Source organism: Vanessa tameamea, chromosome 18, assembly GCF_037043105.1.
Source record: "Vanessa tameamea isolate UH-Manoa-2023 chromosome 18, ilVanTame1 primary haplotype, whole genome shotgun sequence".
Lineage (NCBI taxonomy): Eukaryota > Metazoa > Arthropoda > Insecta > Lepidoptera > Nymphalidae > Vanessa > Vanessa tameamea.
Genome location: NC_087326.1, coordinates 6,295,511 through 6,313,532, shown reverse-complemented (window position 1 = coordinate 6,313,532; position 18,022 = coordinate 6,295,511). Strand labels below are relative to the sequence as shown.

Below are 18,022 nucleotides of genomic sequence, written 5' to 3'. Positions count from 1 at the left end.
ATATATTCCTACCTATACAGTAGTAGTTATAGTTCTGTAGTTTATTTTATAGATTCTGTACAACGACACCAACATTATCAGAACTTACTAAAAAAACATTTTAGTATATTTATAATTGGTGCAATTTTCATATACTATATTAACCATTTAAAAATTTCGGTCAAAAGCTCCACACTATTATCGCGTTGAGATTTAGCCGTGGAGAGCGCAATTTTTTTAAAATATATTTTAGTAGTTTGATTTAAAATAACTCCCCTCAAATCATTTATGATTTGATGAAAAAATTAAAAATGTCTATGTTCATCCGTGACAAGCTATAGCGAAGTTTATTTTGAATTGAAATGAATTACTATTCTATGAGGTGCGTGTAAAGATGAATATAGTACTTCAACCCAAATCACACAAACAGAATCATAAAAAATATAGTACCCAAAATATTAATTAACTTACCGATACTTTTGAATCTTATATCACAACGTATATTTTACTATCAGAGATAAAAAAAATACGTATTAGTAAAGTTATGGAAAAAATTAATTAATTATGTATATTTCAGTGCTAAATTTTGCCGTAATTATATCAAATTTACACCTTTATTAGTCGCATTGTTGAACGAAAACATTGCTTTTAACCCAATTACAAAGATTAGATATAACTGAAATAACATAACAGAAAATATATGTTTTGGTCTAGTTCATTCTATTATTTAATTTATACTAGCGAACCGTCCCGACTTTATACTTTATATTGTTATTTTTTTATGAATATGTATGAAAAAATGAACATATATTGCTTAAATTTGGTTATAACTTAACAAATTTTTTTATTCATATGGATTTATATATTTTATTCAATAGTGATGAAGACAATATTGATGATATTGGCGTAGAGGTGAGTAAATACGCATATTAGAAGTTTTCGCTTTCATTATATTGCATCGCTGCACTTGAGGAGACACCGAGTGCACGTAAAGAATTTGCAATCAGGTGTAATTGTCCACTAAAAAGGATTTATTCGGATTGTGTTTACATAAAATGCGCATTTATATTACAGAGAACGACATCAATTTTCATTAGACTTTATGATAACTGAAAAAATATTATGTTGCAGAAATATTTATTTGATTGCACGTCTTATCTTTATAATTGAACATTTGTCGAATGATGTTTATTATTTTTAATGTTATAGCCGTGTACTGAATCTATTAAAAATTTCACATTTCAAGTTTACGTTCCCGAGCGGGTTTGCCCACAAGTAGTCGCGCTACCCATTAAGCGAAGCAGGAAAAGGAGCACCGCTAACCCAGTGGCCAACTCGCGAGACGACGTCGAGCGATTACTGCGCGCGGGCCTCCATTCCATACCGGTACCGCTGACACACCGCCCGTAACATAACAGCTCATTACGAAAACTATGACCAATTAGATCCGACCTCATGAAACTCGACACGATACTACGATGACGACCAACCTATCACCCCAGGGTGCAGCGACACTCCATTGTTTCATAAAGAGGAAAGCGAAGGACGCCTCATGCATCCCAATTAGCGAAGAGAGTTTCGGCGGCAAGTGAATACAAAGTCGTCAATACAGCTCCTCGACGAACAGACGACGCAAGGACTTGGGGGATAGCGTGTGTTAATTTTGAAACATTCGATACCGAGGGAAATTCGACTCGGATTATTTTAAGGAGGGCAAACATCATAGTGTTTGTTATGCGTGAGTGTGTACGAAAGTTAGCGAAATTTTGTCAACGAGGCAACAATACTGACGAGTGCAGTGCGGGACAGTAATCATTTGATACATTTAGTGATGACCGCCCGTCAGGACGTGTACCGTGATTGTGCATAAAGACCTACCCTGTGTGCTGTGATCAGTGCTGTTATTAATATTAGTTTCTTAAACTGGTAAGTTTTACGGAATACGTAAATTTTATCGAACTTCGTTCATCGCAAGGAGGTAGCGTATCTGTTATCGACGCTGATAAAGTGCGGCCTAGATGTCTAATTATAAGGATAGCTGTTTCCATTACGAGTATTGCAATTCTTCGAAGCCACATTGAGGGTAATAATTTTTAATGCTGACCTCAAGCAGTCGTACCATATAAGGAATAAAGATTTCAGGCCTGTTTAATGCCGTATATATGTTTTATTACTACTCAAATACAAATAATTGGGTCTAAGATCTGCGTTACAAAATTCTTTATCGTTTTTCGTTACAAAGATCGCGTCTTACCTCCTCGCAAACCGGCTTTATCATAAAACGATTATTAAGTTGCAATGTGTTAACTTTGATTAATTATCATAACGGTTGTCAATCTATAATTGACAGGACCAATTACGATAATAAATGTCAAAGTTTTATCTGTTTTCTGGCGTAACTAATAACCACGAGCGGTTTCATTTTTTATAATAGAACAGTTTTTAAATCTTCCGTTATTTCTCTAGATACTTATATCTGCATGTATTTGGGTCTTTTAAATAATAATGTATTTTAATTTTAAATTTATGGCTTTAGAATGTAATGTATAATGCAGATAATTAGTTGTATATTTGCAACGTTTTTCTTTGTTTTAACTAACTGCAAATTAAACTCTTGTTTTATTTTAGTAGTCAACTATATTTAGATTGTTATCTCGAATCTTATATTATTTTTATAATAGTACTAGCTGCTTGTTCCGCGGTTTCAATTCAATTTATGTGTCTCGTATAAAAATCAATTTATTTTAATCATTAAATTCTTCTATTGTGTAATAAACCGTATGCTGTATTAATATGCAGAGTTAAAAAAAATATAAATACAAGTTCACAAGATAAGTTACTTGTCTTCAGTGTACCATACGAGTACTTATTTACGTTTCTCATTATTGCTGATCGACGACATTTGAAGATATAAAGTTTATTTTTCTCAATGTAACTAAATATCTGACGTGATAATAAAATTATGCGCTGATAGTTATTAAAAATACAATATATATAATATAATAACAGTATAATACGGATTATTGAATTTGTTTCTATTTCTGATTGTTTTGGAATTATTTAAATTGTATTTATATATTAAAAAAATAACCTATTTTCTCTAGTAACCTGTTTGTTAATTTCCAATTATTTGGCTAAGGATTCCTTACCTTTTGTGGAGGATTGGAGCTGGTTAGATACACGTGTAGCAGATTTTCTCGCGACAAATGTAGTTTTCGTCATGATTTTTCCTTTCACCACCGAGCACGAGATTTATTATAAACACAAATTAAGCACATGAAAATTTAGTGGCCCGTTGTGAACCCGTTGTTGTAATATTCGGCAGAAATACACGTGTTCGAACTACGGGGCCATCTCGACTCCTATTATATTTACTTTTCGACTACTATATATTCTCTACTGATAATTAGATGTATGAAAGACGATATGGTTAGAAAGAATGTTACTTGTGAGATGATGTCCGACAGAGAAGTGTGGAAGAAGAAGACATGCTGCGCCGACCCCAAGTAAAATTGGGCAATAAGGGCAGGAGGATGACATAATGAGATCTGGACGTTTCATCCGCGCCATTGGGGTATCTTTTATTATATTTCTTTGTTTTACAATACAAAGAGCTATACAAATTTTAATCACAATCCGAGCTTAAAACATCGACTCGACTCGACTTCCTTCTCAGCATATTGTGACTTACATCATTCAGGAATTTATCACGTTTACAACTACACCGAGTTTTGACAAAATGACTTCGTATCTCATTCTATAAAGTCGTAACTCGACTTAAGCAGATACGCTATTATGATGCATGTTAAAGTTATAGATCTTTTTGTCATGTTTGCATCGTGTTCTATGGTGTTTCAGAGAATTCGTTTTTACTGAATAACTCTACTGTTGGCATCTATTACTTGTCATCCACTTTAGCGTAAATTAAATTTTAGTATTAAACTTACGTTACTTACTTTACATATTCTAAAACGTAACTGACATCTTTGAAAATTTTCATTAGAATATATTGGAATATAAATATTTATGGTATATTCTAATGGCATTTATGACAAGATTATAAGGCTTGCCGATGTTTTACAGATGTACGTGTGATTATTATTACATTTACGAATTTAATGTTAAAACTAAATTATTAAAAACCTTTAACCTGAAATTTATGTACGTATTTTAAAACTCGACTACAATTTTAACTTATAATATAGTGATTGTCTTATAACCAACATAAACGGATTAAACGGATCTTATACTATCTTAAAGTAAAAAATATCTAAAGTAAAAAGTATCTTAACAGCAAAAAATTTTTCATTTGAAATCATTAAGAAGTTAGCAATTTTGTGATTTAACGAATAACTCTCATAAAAGTTAAACTGAACAATGAGAAGTTAGGAACTTAAGTTGTAATAACAGAAAGCCTAGATCATAAAATTTTTATGTTTATAATTTAACTTATCTTTGTTTATAATTTAACTTGTTTGTACGTCAGCGGTGAAGGAAAACATTTTAAGGAAATCTTAATTTCTCTGATGCAATTTTGGCACATGTGTATCCACCAATCAGTACTGAAGCAAATAATTAATTTCTCCTATAGCTTTAGAAGGGGATAGTAGAAAGCGATTTAGGAGCTGTTACGTTACTTTTTTTGCTTCCAATTATTTCTGACAAACAAGCTAACAATTACAAGTCAAGACGAGAAGTACCGCGGGGAGAAGCTTGTGTATTATAAAATATATTCGCAAAGCAATAAAACAGACCGCAAGTGAAAACAATAACACATTTGGCAGATGAAATTGCACGTGTAAGTCTCCACAATGACCCACGATTGCACTTCTGGAAATCTAATTTTTATTTGGGTCAGTTAAATATTGTTTTGTTCTGTTTAGAGGGCATCGTTGTGCAGTTTATTAAGGTGGAAGCAATCGCGTAAAGCTAATACTTCACTTACGCAATTTACACGACAAAATGTCTTTCAGGACCTTCTCGTTAAGTAACGTATTTGCGTCAAGAACCTTAACCCCTGCAATCACTGATATCTAAATTTTGCCGCTATACATCGCCATATCGATAATATGTCAGTGGTCAGCCATTTTTACCTCAGTGGCTTAGGTCCGTACAGATCAAAATATTTCTAGAGGATTTTAGTTTTCACTTTAGACTATCATAAGCATTTTTGTCGTCCTTTGACACCTGGCTCTAGAGCGACTGTCTGTCAGTCAGACAGTTGACAAGATCTTTCGCTCTATTCCTCAGACGTCGCTACTGAAGCAACTTTTCTTTGTTAGCTTTGTGAGCATTCCAGATATTATATTTTTGTCGTTTCATAATATTTTATACAAAAAACTGATATAATAGACAATAGTTTTCGCCCGCGACTTTATCCCAATGTTTTCGGTCGTACGGTTTAGGTATAAAAAAGCAGTTTGTTCAGAAAAGATTATCTGTAAATCGCGTCATCAGGATTACAATTGGTAAAATTTAGTGCCTTCTAAAATTAATTCATTAATTGTTTTATGTGTAACGCCCCGCATGTGTGATCCGTGATCAATCAAACAAGTTTGATTACAAAGTGACAAAAAATCGTCAACACATCACACTCACCAAAGGTATACAAAAATCGCAAATGATTCCAACTGGTTATATATTCTGTCTAGCTGGACTAAATTAATACAGCAAGCCAATTAGTAAAAAATTACGTAGGATCTATAGATGTATCGTTAAAGTTTAAGAAATACCGACAAAGAAAAAGTAATTAGTATGCTAGAGGAGCGTCGAAGAAAGATGAAAATTATGCTACTGTATATATATATATAGTTGTTTAAGTATCATCATTTGTTATTCTACTGCGACACATACATAAAAAACGTTGGATTTGGTGTATTGTAGCCAAATGGACAAAGGAAAACTGAATTTAAAAGTTTAAAGCCGGTACAGCAAGAGTTTTAAGAGCACTTATTCCCATTGTCGCTTGTCATTTTTTTTTAACATTTTTAAGCTTGTGCCTGTGTGTAACTGCGTATGTTTGTATAATCACAACTACTATTGTAAATCCAACCGATGTAAAGCATCATGATAATATTACATTGTTTATTCCGTTTAGATTTTTTATTTTTAATTATGTAGAAAATAAAATAACATACGGATCATAATAAATTACTGAAATAATTATATATTATAATATTGGATATACACAGTGAATATATAAAAAAAAAAAATTAAAATATTGAAATCGATTGTCACTCATAACAACTGTAAATTTAACGGTGCTTACGATTTCTTTAGTATTACTGACTTGATTGACTTATTACATTTTACCGTCGGAACCGTGTCGTTTTTGTATGATACGCAAATTCTACAACTAAATCATGAGTTTATAAATAAATGCAATAAATTAAAGACAATACGGTTTTTTTTTTCTAATTTAATGTAGGTGGCAGTTAAAGATAATCAATAAATACATGGTACCAGGTTCTGAATTAAAAATCACGAAAAAAATACAATTTTATTGAGAACCTTCTATTTTTAAAGTCGATTAAAACGTATTGTCAATATAAATGTTTTATTTTATAGACGATAAAGTTTATATGGATACATAAACACTTCAGATCATAACATGCTATACGCGCTACATCTGTACAGAGAGACTGTACAAGTATAAAATAGCCATGTGTTATGTGGCAAGCGACGATGAGATATTCGTCTTCCCTTCGTGAGCGCTCAGCGCGGAATGTCATTTTTGTCGTTGCGTTTCAATGTTCATAGGAAATTTTGATTTAAAATTTAATTTATTCGAAATAATATAATGATTATAATATATAATATCATCGTATTTTAAATTGTCAAATATCAGTTTTGTTTATTTAGGATTTTTTAATAGATTCATTTTATAAAGCTTTTGTACAGTATTTTTTGTTTAAGTAACTGATAAATATTTGGTTCACATTCCTTTTATGAAAACTCATGAAAACGGCATAAAAGCTCTTATAAAAAAAATAAGAATCTAATATACATAAAAAAAGTATTGAAAAAAAAAGATTAATTAAGTACTAGGAATTTCAAATCAATAAATAACCTCTTTAGGAACTAAAGATACAGTATATTATTATAATAATAAATAATAAGGACGAGGATGCTGCGGCTGAGAGTACTGGCGGTATAAGAGAGCGTCATGCCGTTTGCCGCGACGGCATACGAATCGGTCCTACACTAAGGCGCGCCAAAATATATACTTGATTTTTCACTCTATAAATTTTAAAAACACGTAAATCAATTCTGAAATCGGCAACAGTTCTCATTTTTGCACAGCGAAAGCAGTACTCGGGTTGAATACGAAATAATTCGTGATTACACTCCAAAATATCGATCCTTTATCGATTTTCAATCTCGGCGCGATAACGTATTTATATGTATGAATGATGTCGAGAATAACAAGTAGGTTTACGACACGAATAAGGGTGTCGATTAGAAATTTTCCAATACCGTTTACAGTTTCAATGAAAATAAATGTTTTTGAAATCGTGTTAACCGTCTTAGTGAATAGTTGACAGTAAAGACACTAGGGTGAATTATATTTTTATTTTATATCTAGTAAGAAAATGTTTTATTTTAATTAATTGATTTTTTTAAATACTTCCCACGAATTTATTTTATTTCCAATCAACGGGACTTATTGAGAATTTCTACTTAGCGACTATCAAGATTTAGAAGAAACAATTTTTTTTGCTTATAATATTCAATGAAAAAAAAATATTCAAGATATAATAGATAGAAAAATAGAACATAAAAGCCAATTGCATATCTATAAGAAAAATAAGTGACATAAGAAAAAATCTAATGAAGATGTCGTAAACATAAAGAAAAATACCAGCAGACTAAAATTTTGATGGTAAGATCAGAAGAGAAAAAGTCTGGAAAGTAAGAAATAAAAACATGCAAGCGCTTCAAATATAAATTTAATCAAATGTGAATAAACAAACTAAAACTGACCTAAAAATTTTTAAATCGATTTGGATTTATATGTTATTGTATACTTTTACGGACAGAACAATTGTTGCAAAAGGTATAACAGTTAAAGGTATAATAATTATTCAGAACTTTCATGACAGCAGATAAAATAGAAAAGATTCTATTGAGGCAAGATCCGCAACGGTTTTGAAAATAAATAAGTATACATTGTTACCTTTACTAAGTCAGTCACCTCATATCGGTTCCTTTTAAAATAAGGTCAAGTGCGTAAAAGTGAATAAATTTTACAAGGAAATTGTTTGACACACGCACCAAGACTAACATTTAGCACGCGCCTACTTTTCTCACGAGTAAATTATACTTAAGATTGTTAAACGTGAATTTCACGACTGTTTTTACAATTGTTTTTGGGGAAACAATGCAAAAAACAATAACGGTTGTTAGGAAAGTCACACTTGGCCTACAGGGATCATTGTCATTAAAATATTATGATTTCTAAATGTTCGCTAACAATACTTTATTGAAATTCTGCAGTATAGCTTTAAGTATTTATTACAAACATTTGACATCAGAATTTGAAATAGTTTTACAATATATTAAACGAATAGAATTTAGTAAAATCAGTGGGAATAAAAACTTGATTCTGTAAATTTTGTAGACCACTGGTCTTAATTAGTATATCTATAATAATTGAGCGTTCTAAATTATCAACCAAATATGGACAACTTTCGGAAATCAATCGGCATTATTTCAAAAAATATGGAAATCAATTTCAAATATTAGTTCGATTTTCAGAATTTTCACATACAAATGTTTCTTAAGGTCTTCTAATATTATATGTAATAATATCGTGGATATTTCCGCGAAATATCTATGACGATCCATGTCAACGCAACATCAAGCATCTGAGATTTATACTCAATTGTTCAGAACTGGTTTGTGACCTGCCAATCTCAACTGGTATATTATGCGGGTACAGGCAATCTCGTTGACCCGTAACACATATAAGTTGGTCAACAGGTTTAATCCTTGCCGTCCTCTGCGGCATTCCTTGTAACTTCACTTGTTAATGCAATTTTTATGACGCGAGAAAGTAAAATATGGCTCGTTTTTGCAAGCGTGAAGATGGTCATTGACACCTGAATTATGCGCGTATATTATATTAAGGTCACTAGACCATTTTTTTTAATAGATACCTGTTTTATGTTTATCTTAATTAAATACATTTACTTTAATTGTATACTCAAGTTAGTATGATGATATTATATTAGTATGTTATCACGTTGAAAGTGTAACAATAAATTACTTTGGCATCAAACGTCAATAATTAGAACTCAGATAATAATTTTGTAATGAATAGCTTCAATATTTAGAACGATTCTAACGGATTTTTATTCTGATAGTTCATTTAATAAATTTTGTTTTTGGTAAATTCGAATTAATTCTTTAGCACATGGAGCTACTATTTCATAATAAAACGGAGGAACATTTTTGTAGATCGAACTGTCGCCATTAATAATTATCTTAATTGTAAAGTACGCCATAAAATCATATATTTCTGCGACATTTATATTTTCTTTACAAAATATAACTTTAAATTTTATATTTGATTTCGGAAGAATCGCTGTAACTCTGGGCATGATTTGAAATATTTTGTCCATTTTATTAGTGGTTTTTATTGTTATTGTAACAGGGAAAACTTTGTGTGTATTGATAATCGTAAAATGATCTTGGCATTGGCCAAATATCACAGGTGATTGTGACATATCCAGTACAGCCGGATGTATTAAAATAGGATGTGGTAGAACTTCAGCAAAAATTTTGATCGTTTTAGTAAAACTTTTATCATCTGAGTCACAAAATATAAACTCGTAATATCTATGGTGGTAACCAACATACTTTGCTTTGGTAAAGTAGACGAGAACTCCTCTTATTGATTTGGGAAATAATCGATAATATGTCTTATTAAAAATAAATGGTTCGTATACAAGGTTGAGTATGTCGTTCAGCACAAGTGTTACGACATCGAAAGATGTTATTGTTTCATTTTCATTGTTTACATCCAAAACCTTAGAAGACAAAAGCGCATTCTTTTGTGTATCAGTATCAACATCAGTTATTTTTTGCATTAAACTCTCCGTAGTAAGAGTGAGATGATGCGATCCAATACTACGTGAATCTTCAAATTCATTTATAAAATCTATGTTCTTTTTCCTTATGTATAAATCATATCCTATATTGCCATATAATTGAATTTGAACAATTCCTTTTGGATATCCACATTTAGCATTAACTTGCCACATATAAACTTGAGGAATGTTTACAGTTTCAGTAATATTTACAGATTTACTTTTTTCATATTGTCCAATGATTGGAATGTGAAGAATTTCTTCAGCGGTTTTAGTTCTAATTCTGAAATACATTATTACTGAAAATTCTTTATCTTCAATATTTTCATGAAGTGTGAAATTTAATTTATAGCATTTTTTCAACCCTGGGTTCAATTTATAAGGAATCTCGGGCTGTATTTTGTAGAATTTAAAATAAGACGCATCTGAAACAGTTTTAAATCGTATACATACATATTGAGTGCTACAATTTACTAAAGAAAACTTGATAAATTGTTCCTCCATTAAATTATCGTAGATTATTATTTTTTCCGGGTAGCATTTAACTGATTTAGTTTGCTTAGGTAAGTACTCGTTGGTTGTATCCGATTTAGAATCCTTGTGAACATTTTTACTTTCTTTATAGGTTAAAGCAATATAACTAGTCTCAATAGATGATAATATTTTATGTGAGTTCGTGCAAATATTAGCTGGAAGTAAACGAGGGCTATTCGACTTAGAATCTTGCTCTTCCTCTGTCTTTAAAATAATAGGATCCTTTGATTGTATCACTTCCGAATTGGGGTGATCGTTTGATTTATTGTCTATTTCTTCAGGAACAATTTCTTCGTCTCCATCAACAGTAACATTATGCAAGGACAGAACTGAATCTTCTATCTTAGAAGATTCCTTATTTTTTTTTATATTGCTATAAAATTCCTTCCACAAGTTAGCCGTTCTTGCAAGCTTTTGTGTTAATTCAAATGGTGAAACTCTATAATGTTGTATATAAAGTTTTTTTATTATTTCATATTTACGTTTCTTTGCTTTTAAAAGTTTTTCTTTATATTCAATCTGAGCAACGTTAATTTTTTCAATAACTTCTTTCCAATGTGACAACGATTTAAAATCAATTTTAAATAGTACTTCCATATTCTTAATATTATTTTCTATGTTCGTATCGCATTCATAATTACCTATAATCCTTAGGTTTTTATTTTGCGACATAATAGCTCCGTAATATTGTACTAAAATGTATTATAAATGTTGTAAGTCAAGTATTTTATAAAAGTCAAAATAGAATATTCGATTATTGTGATTGACATTCCTAAAGTCAAAGATAATAAAGTTACAAGTAATGATTTATGACATAAATCAGTTTTTATAATAAAATTCAATTTAATTTATCTTTTAATGAGTCACAACGTTTTATAGATTTTTCGAAACAATAAAAGTTTTAGGCACTTACGGATATATTATAATTAATATTGTCTTCTTCTTTCGTACAACAAATCAATGATGACAAAAAGAGACAAAATTGTTCTTTAACTAAACGTCTACTCAACAAAGTTTATAAGTAAGGCCGTGCAAATTCTAAATATTTTAATTGGTACATTTTCCTTTTTATGTAATTGATGCGCTTTGATTAATTCATTTTTTATTTGACAGTTTGGCAATGGAGAGAATTCCTCGCGTATTGATTAGTATAGCACTTGCTGCGCTCTTGCCAATGGCGTCACTGGAAAGCCAGGATAAGCTCGCCAAAGAAAACATTCCACACTCTCGACAGAAAAGGATACTTTGGATAACCAATGATGGACGACTGGCACTACCACCAGGGACCACGATGGCCATAACACCCTCTATATCAATGCCATTCGTTAGGCATCCTCCAAAAGGATTCCTTTCTAATATGACAGTCAGTTTTCCATTCTCAAGTAAGTACAATAAATACTTTAAAGTTTAGGACAAAGGTTACTCTAAGCGAATGTCACGAATATCGGTAAATTCAAATATATGTAAAAAAACATTACAACATATATTCAATATGTAACAAAAATCACTTAGTTTCATTTATAATTAATTATCTTTTGTAGTGTGCAAAAATCGATATACATATATCTAAAATGTTTTATTCATAAAAATTACTGACGTTTTTAAATGATGTAAGAGATTAGAGAATACGTTGTGTATTTTATAATTCGTTCCTATATTATGGACATAGAATATGGCTTTCATGCACAAAAAAAAACCTTTTTAACATGTAACTATGTTTATATTCTATTAGGCAAAGTGTACGATTTTAATACTAGCAACACTTCAACTTATACTTTTTAATGAAATTATTTTTAGTTTTTATGTTTAATCGCCTTTTATGACACAATCTTCCTTTTAATTGTGTTTACATTTAAAATGACAGCGTAAATGGTGTAACGATTTTACAGGTACCATAATGTATGAGCTGCAGTGCAAAAGTCAGTATTTTAAATTAAAAATTGAGCAGTAGTTATGTTGGAAGTAGAAAAAACTTGTATTAACAATAGTTAAATCATGTAGTTTGATATAATTATGTCATTAATTATAAAGAAATGCATAACATATTGGTAGAAACATCCAAAAAAGTTTTTAGTATAACATTCAATAAAATCATTTTATTTATTTTAAATTTAGAATTTCAGATTTGAGGAAAAGATAATGATATAATTTACATTATATATAATTGTTTAAACATAGGTTCCGTAGGTAACTTACTAAACAGCAAACATTTGACAACAAATTGATTGAGAGCTTTTATCAAGGTCGCAACCAATCTATGACATTGACTATGGATTTGCGAAAAATTGCGTTTTGAACGTCGACAATACTGTTATGGGAATTTTGGAAGTAATATTAAAGTAAATGGAAATATGTAGTTAAGTGTAATAGTGTTATAAATAAAGATATATTAATCATAAACTCTTAGTAGAGCAATATAGCTGAGTTATTAGCAAATCGCAAGAAACACGTAAATCTAAGGTTTGTTGTATTATATTGTATTGTACTTTTTTTTATAAAATCTACGTGTCTTGAGATCTCCATGGTGCTTATAGAAGTTTACCAAAAAATATAATATATTCTCATAATTTTGAAGGAAAAATACACTGTATATACCTATGTAACTTTATAATAACTAATTTAGATCTTACAATGTCTATAAACAGTTGTGACCGAATTTATTTGTTCCTTGTCCTCATACAAATAAAAAAAAGTAATTATGTTTAAGTTTGAATATGTTGGTAATATTTCGTTTGTAGGTATTTGTATAACTCAGTTAAAAATATTGTAATGTAGCTAGCACAGTAGATTATATTAGCGGTAGATTTTATCTATATTTACTAGACATTATTTAATCATTACCTCTAGCTATATTTTATGAATGCTATGACCTCTTAGACGTACCTAATAATAACAGTGCTTAGTATTTGAATGGTATTGCCAAACTACAAAAACAACGATCAAAGAGTTGCCAACTATATTGCAAAAAAATATATAATGTCCATTATTTTTTTACGTAGCAAGTAATTGGTTTGAACGTGATTGTAATAATAAACGATTCGTTGTCACCGATTTGTAAATTAATTCAGTATTTTTTTAAAGAATTATATTGCATAACCATCATGTTCTTTAAAATATAGATCTATTCAAAGAAAAAAAAAATGCAGCTCTTTGATTAATAGAGAATAAAATAAATATTAAGAAGCAAATTTATTTTCGCAGTTGACTTCGACAAACTTGGTCTTACCGACAACGAGAATCCATATGGAGATTTGCCGCCAATTTTCGCACGATCCATGGGTAACGCTGCAGCGTCCGTGATGGCAAATTACGTGGGACAATATCTGGATACGAGGAGAGGTAAACGGTCTACCCGAGAAGCGATACCGCCGGAGGCAGAGAGACTCGTGCTTGATAGGTTTCACGGAGGCGAAAGGTACTAACATATTATTCTATAGACATGTTATTTTGAGACTCAAATGTATTGTAGTGTAAAGTTGACACTAATGAACTTGTAAAATAGACTTCTGAAAGAGAAATTTATATCGTTACAAAAATATTATAAGAATTATTTACATATTTACAAAATAGCGCAAAACATGACAGTAAAACATAAAATTTAATACAAAGATAAGTGATTAAGCTTTCGATGTCTGGATATGTGCGATCGAATTTTATCAGTTATTCTTGATAAACGATTTGAATTTGAATGGTGTATGCGCTATGTTGTTAGAGACACACAGTGATATATCATTATAGACGCCATTAATGTACGGTTTATACTTTTTACAGTCTCAATGTCTTTAGGCAGAACGATCACATACCAAGGAGACCATTTGTCTAGGTACATGAATAAAAAAAAAAACAATTTCGTTGCATTCTTCTACGTCAATGACACGCTTGTCATTGAATAATTTCAATTTCAATCAATATAACGAACAACACTACAACAAAAAAGGATATGAAAATTAAAAAAGCATAAGACCTCACACATGACATAGCACATACGATAATGTGACTATAAAAATATTTCTCACTTTCACTAAGCAATAAAGATATCACGAATTCGATACACAACATGGTGCTGAGGACGTAGGGGAAAACCGTTCGATATTTCTTCCACGTCCTTCGGAAAGGTTGTTGCGTAATATTTATTTGGTCACTAAATAGTAATGAGTACGTGTTATGAATGAATAGCATTCTTACATCGTATTACGGCTATTTGTATTTTCTAGAATAATTTAAAGTTTTTTATTATGTAGTATTAACTTGAGCTGTAGTAAGCTACAACGGTTTACCATTAATACGGTATACCAGTTAGGTATAATTTAATAAGAGCTGACGAGTATAATTCCATTAAAATTTAAATGAATAATTATGTTAATACATAAATTATGTAATGTAAATACATTATAAATATTTATAATTTTATAAATACATAAAAGTAAAGTTCGGAAAGTGTCACAGAGAAACATTTTTAATTATTTAACGACAAACAATTCCTTCCGACCAACTCCGACTGGACGATTTTTTACGTATGTAGGTAAATACACACCACAAGATAAATGTAAGAGTTTAGTATAAGGTATAGGTATATTGTGATGTTTATTTTTCTTATTCACAGGGCCCTGATGTACGGAATTGCAGAGGATCTTATTGCTAACTTCGGTCTAGATGGAAAAGAATGCCTTTTGAGAGCGATATGCGAAATAAATGCCCATCCACTCACAAACTTTGGTTTCATCGGCGAAGTAATGAAACTATTCTTTAAGTAAGTCACGACGTCATTTACAAGTCATTCATTGAACAATTTGTTTGATCAGTTTAATTTTAGAAGGTAATGTATCACACTCACATATTACATATGTAACCTTCTGGCATAATTCCGAATATAAATTACCTTGTCATAAATAATAAGCTAAGTTCATAGACAATTATGTTTGTTAAATTTGACATAACAGGCAGAAAATAGAAAGTTTTCGTAAGTGTAATAAGAACACAGGGGACATGAAATCTTATCGGTTTTTGGGACGTTTCGAAGGTCTAAGAAACACTTACCGTCAGGTGGCCGATTTGTACGTCTGTTAAAGAAAAATTGAATTAGTAGTAGATAAGCAGTTTTATAAAAATGTTATAACCCACTGGAATCTAATATATTAATCAATTTTACATTATAAACTTATTATTATTATTTTTTTTTAGTCCAAGCAAATCTCCGTACTCGAGCATGTTGGCGGAATATGTTGAAGCTCAGCGTGCGGGAGAGTCTGGAGGGGAATGTTGGCCATATTATAGACTCTGCCCCAAGAGCATATTTCAAGCATCTAATAAATATACGTAAGTATGATCTACTATGAGATACTTTTTGCCTCACTTTGTAACTTCATGGTTAATGATGTTTGTATGTTGGTCTAGTGGCTGGCCACGTATCGTAAGAAGTTGGCAGTATTTACCAAGCCAAAAGCACGTAAATCCGTTGGCTCTGCGTCTGAACTCTTTCCCGTTTGATTATGAGAGTATGCGCACCGGATTGTGAATTAAAACCTCGCTTAGCTTGTCTTTCATGATAATTTTACCACACCTAAGCTAAAAACAATTGTAAAAATAAAAACTTTATATGAAATTCTTTAAAATGTTTTTATGTAGCTTTTTTAAAAATACGATACTTAAATACGATAAGTCGAATAACAAGTGCAATCAATCGCAAAATAATTTTGTCTCATAAGTAGTTACGTAAGATTTTTACCAAAGGTCATTAAATTCTGAAAAGGTACGTAGGTAGTACAGAACCGCTTTGCACATGATTTTAATAATTATTATGTTGCTCTGAGATGATTTTAATTATTTGTTTATAAGTGAATCAGATATAGTCAAGCTTTTGTAAATGTCACACTACGAGGCAAAGGCATCTAATACTTTCAAGGAGACTATGAGCTTATTCTACTCTTATTTGCTTATTAAAATACAAATTATAAAATTGTATTCATTTCAGGAAAGACGCAGAGACCTTACACAGGCGGCAAGAACAAGAAAGCATTGATAATAACGAAATGGAACTCAAAGCAATGTAGTTTATGCAAAGGCTCACGGCCATTAATCCCAAAATCCAAATGTAGTAGTAGTAGTTTTCAACCAAAGTTGATTCAAATTTAGTATCTTCTAACATTTGTTAAATTCGTAAGAGTGTGATATTAATTTATTGCATACAATCGTTTATTATACAAATTTTTCGTTTATTTAATTTAAGTGATATAATTAAGATTGAGCCGAGATGGCCCAGTGGTTAGAACGCGTGCATCTTAACCGATGTTTTCGGGTTCAAACCCAGGCAGGCACCACTGAATTTTCATGTGCTTAATTTGTGTTTATAATTCATCTCGTGCTCGGCGGTGAAGGAAAACATCGTGAGGAAACCTGCATGTGTCTAATTTCAACGAAATTCTGCCACATGTGTATTCCACCAACCCGCATTGGAGCAGCGTGGTGGAATATGCTCCATACATTCTCCTCAAAAGGGAGAGGAGGCCTTAGCCCAGCAGTGGGAAATTTACAGGCTGATTATGTTATGTTATGTTAATTAAATTACTCAACCTGCTTTATGATTAATAAAAGATTAAAATATTAAAAAAAACATACTAATAACACGCTTTTATCAGTGTAACGTACGGTACGGTATGGTAGCGATTGAAATCAATTCCGAATTACATTTACATATTTGCATACATCCAAATGTACTATTAGAAGTAGGGTAAAATTGACTTCTTTGCTTTTATACTTTTTTAAATTACAGATTTTTAGTTACATATAAAGCGTATAAATAAACTAGATGTCATTGTCAAAAAGAATATAAAACATTTGAATTTAGAATTGTCGTTGTCCCAAATTTATAATAAAAATATATTTTTTTTTACTTAAAATGACGATGACATTAAAAGATAAGTATCCCCGGCGTAGTCAATGTTTTTATTTTCGTACCGCAAGCTGTTTATAATTACTATTTTATAATTAGTTTTTGTTTTTTTGTAAATGTGTAAAATATTATCCAAGCGAACATTTTTTTTTTTTTAATTGAGTTTATTTCTTGAACATTATGTTGATCGGCGACGTCTCTGCCGTGTACCGCGGCTACGTCACCGAACTTTATATTTTTATAGATTTTTGTGAATTAACATGCCATATTTATCTTACCTAAGTGCCATTGAATAATGCTTAGTAGAAAACAAAATGTCACAATAATTGTATTATTAAGAGAGAATTTGCGTTATGTTTTATTTAAATAATTTATTTATAATATAATATTAATACCAGACATTGTAAGACTTACGTTAATATTGTTAATTAATTATATTTGCATTTTTATGTTTATATAGTCAAAGTCCTACTAGTAATTAGATTGTAATTTATTGTAAATCTATTTATTTTAGTTATTGACGAATAAA

At 30.7% G+C, this 18,022-nt stretch overlaps 3 protein-coding genes across 4 annotated transcripts in view; 2 read left to right on the top strand and 1 right to left on the bottom strand.

Annotated features, from left to right (window-relative positions):
- Prosalpha3 (Proteasome alpha3 subunit) overlaps positions 1-18,022 on the top strand; it is a 248,723-nt gene that overhangs the window by 219,093 nt on the left and 11,608 nt on the right. The window lies entirely within an intron of this gene.
- LOC113398387 (uncharacterized) lies at positions 1,299-16,836 on the top strand. The gene is made up of 6 exons (XM_026637112.2): positions 1,299-1,905; positions 11,718-11,986; positions 13,806-14,019; positions 15,208-15,354; positions 15,786-15,920; positions 16,576-16,836. Exons 2-6 carry the CDS (start codon positions 11,725-11,727, stop codon positions 16,652-16,654), a joined length of 837 nt encoding a protein of 278 aa, XP_026492897.1. The 5' UTR covers positions 1,299-1,905; positions 11,718-11,724; the 3' UTR covers positions 16,655-16,836.
- Positions 9,333-11,201, bottom strand: LOC113398777 (uncharacterized). The gene has a single exon (XM_026637671.2). The coding sequence runs from the start codon at positions 11,199-11,201 to the stop codon at positions 9,333-9,335; it is 1,869 nt and encodes a 622-aa protein (XP_026493456.2).

Coding starts and splice junctions, on each gene's coding strand:
- LOC113398777 (XM_026637671.2), bottom strand. CDS start 11,201: ATGGAAGTACTATTTAAAATTGATTTTAAATCGTTGTCACATTGGAAA.
- LOC113398387 (XM_026637112.2), top strand. CDS start 11,725: ATGGAGAGAATTCCTCGCGTATTGATTAGTATAGCACTTGCTGCGCTC. Junction 11,987..13,805: donor AGTCAGTTTTCCATTCTCAA/GTAAGTACAATA, acceptor TTATTTTCGCAG/TTGACTTCGACAAACTTGGT. Junction 15,355..15,785: donor GTAATGAAACTATTCTTTAA/GTAAGTCACGAC, acceptor ATTTTTTTTTAG/TCCAAGCAAATCTCCGTACT.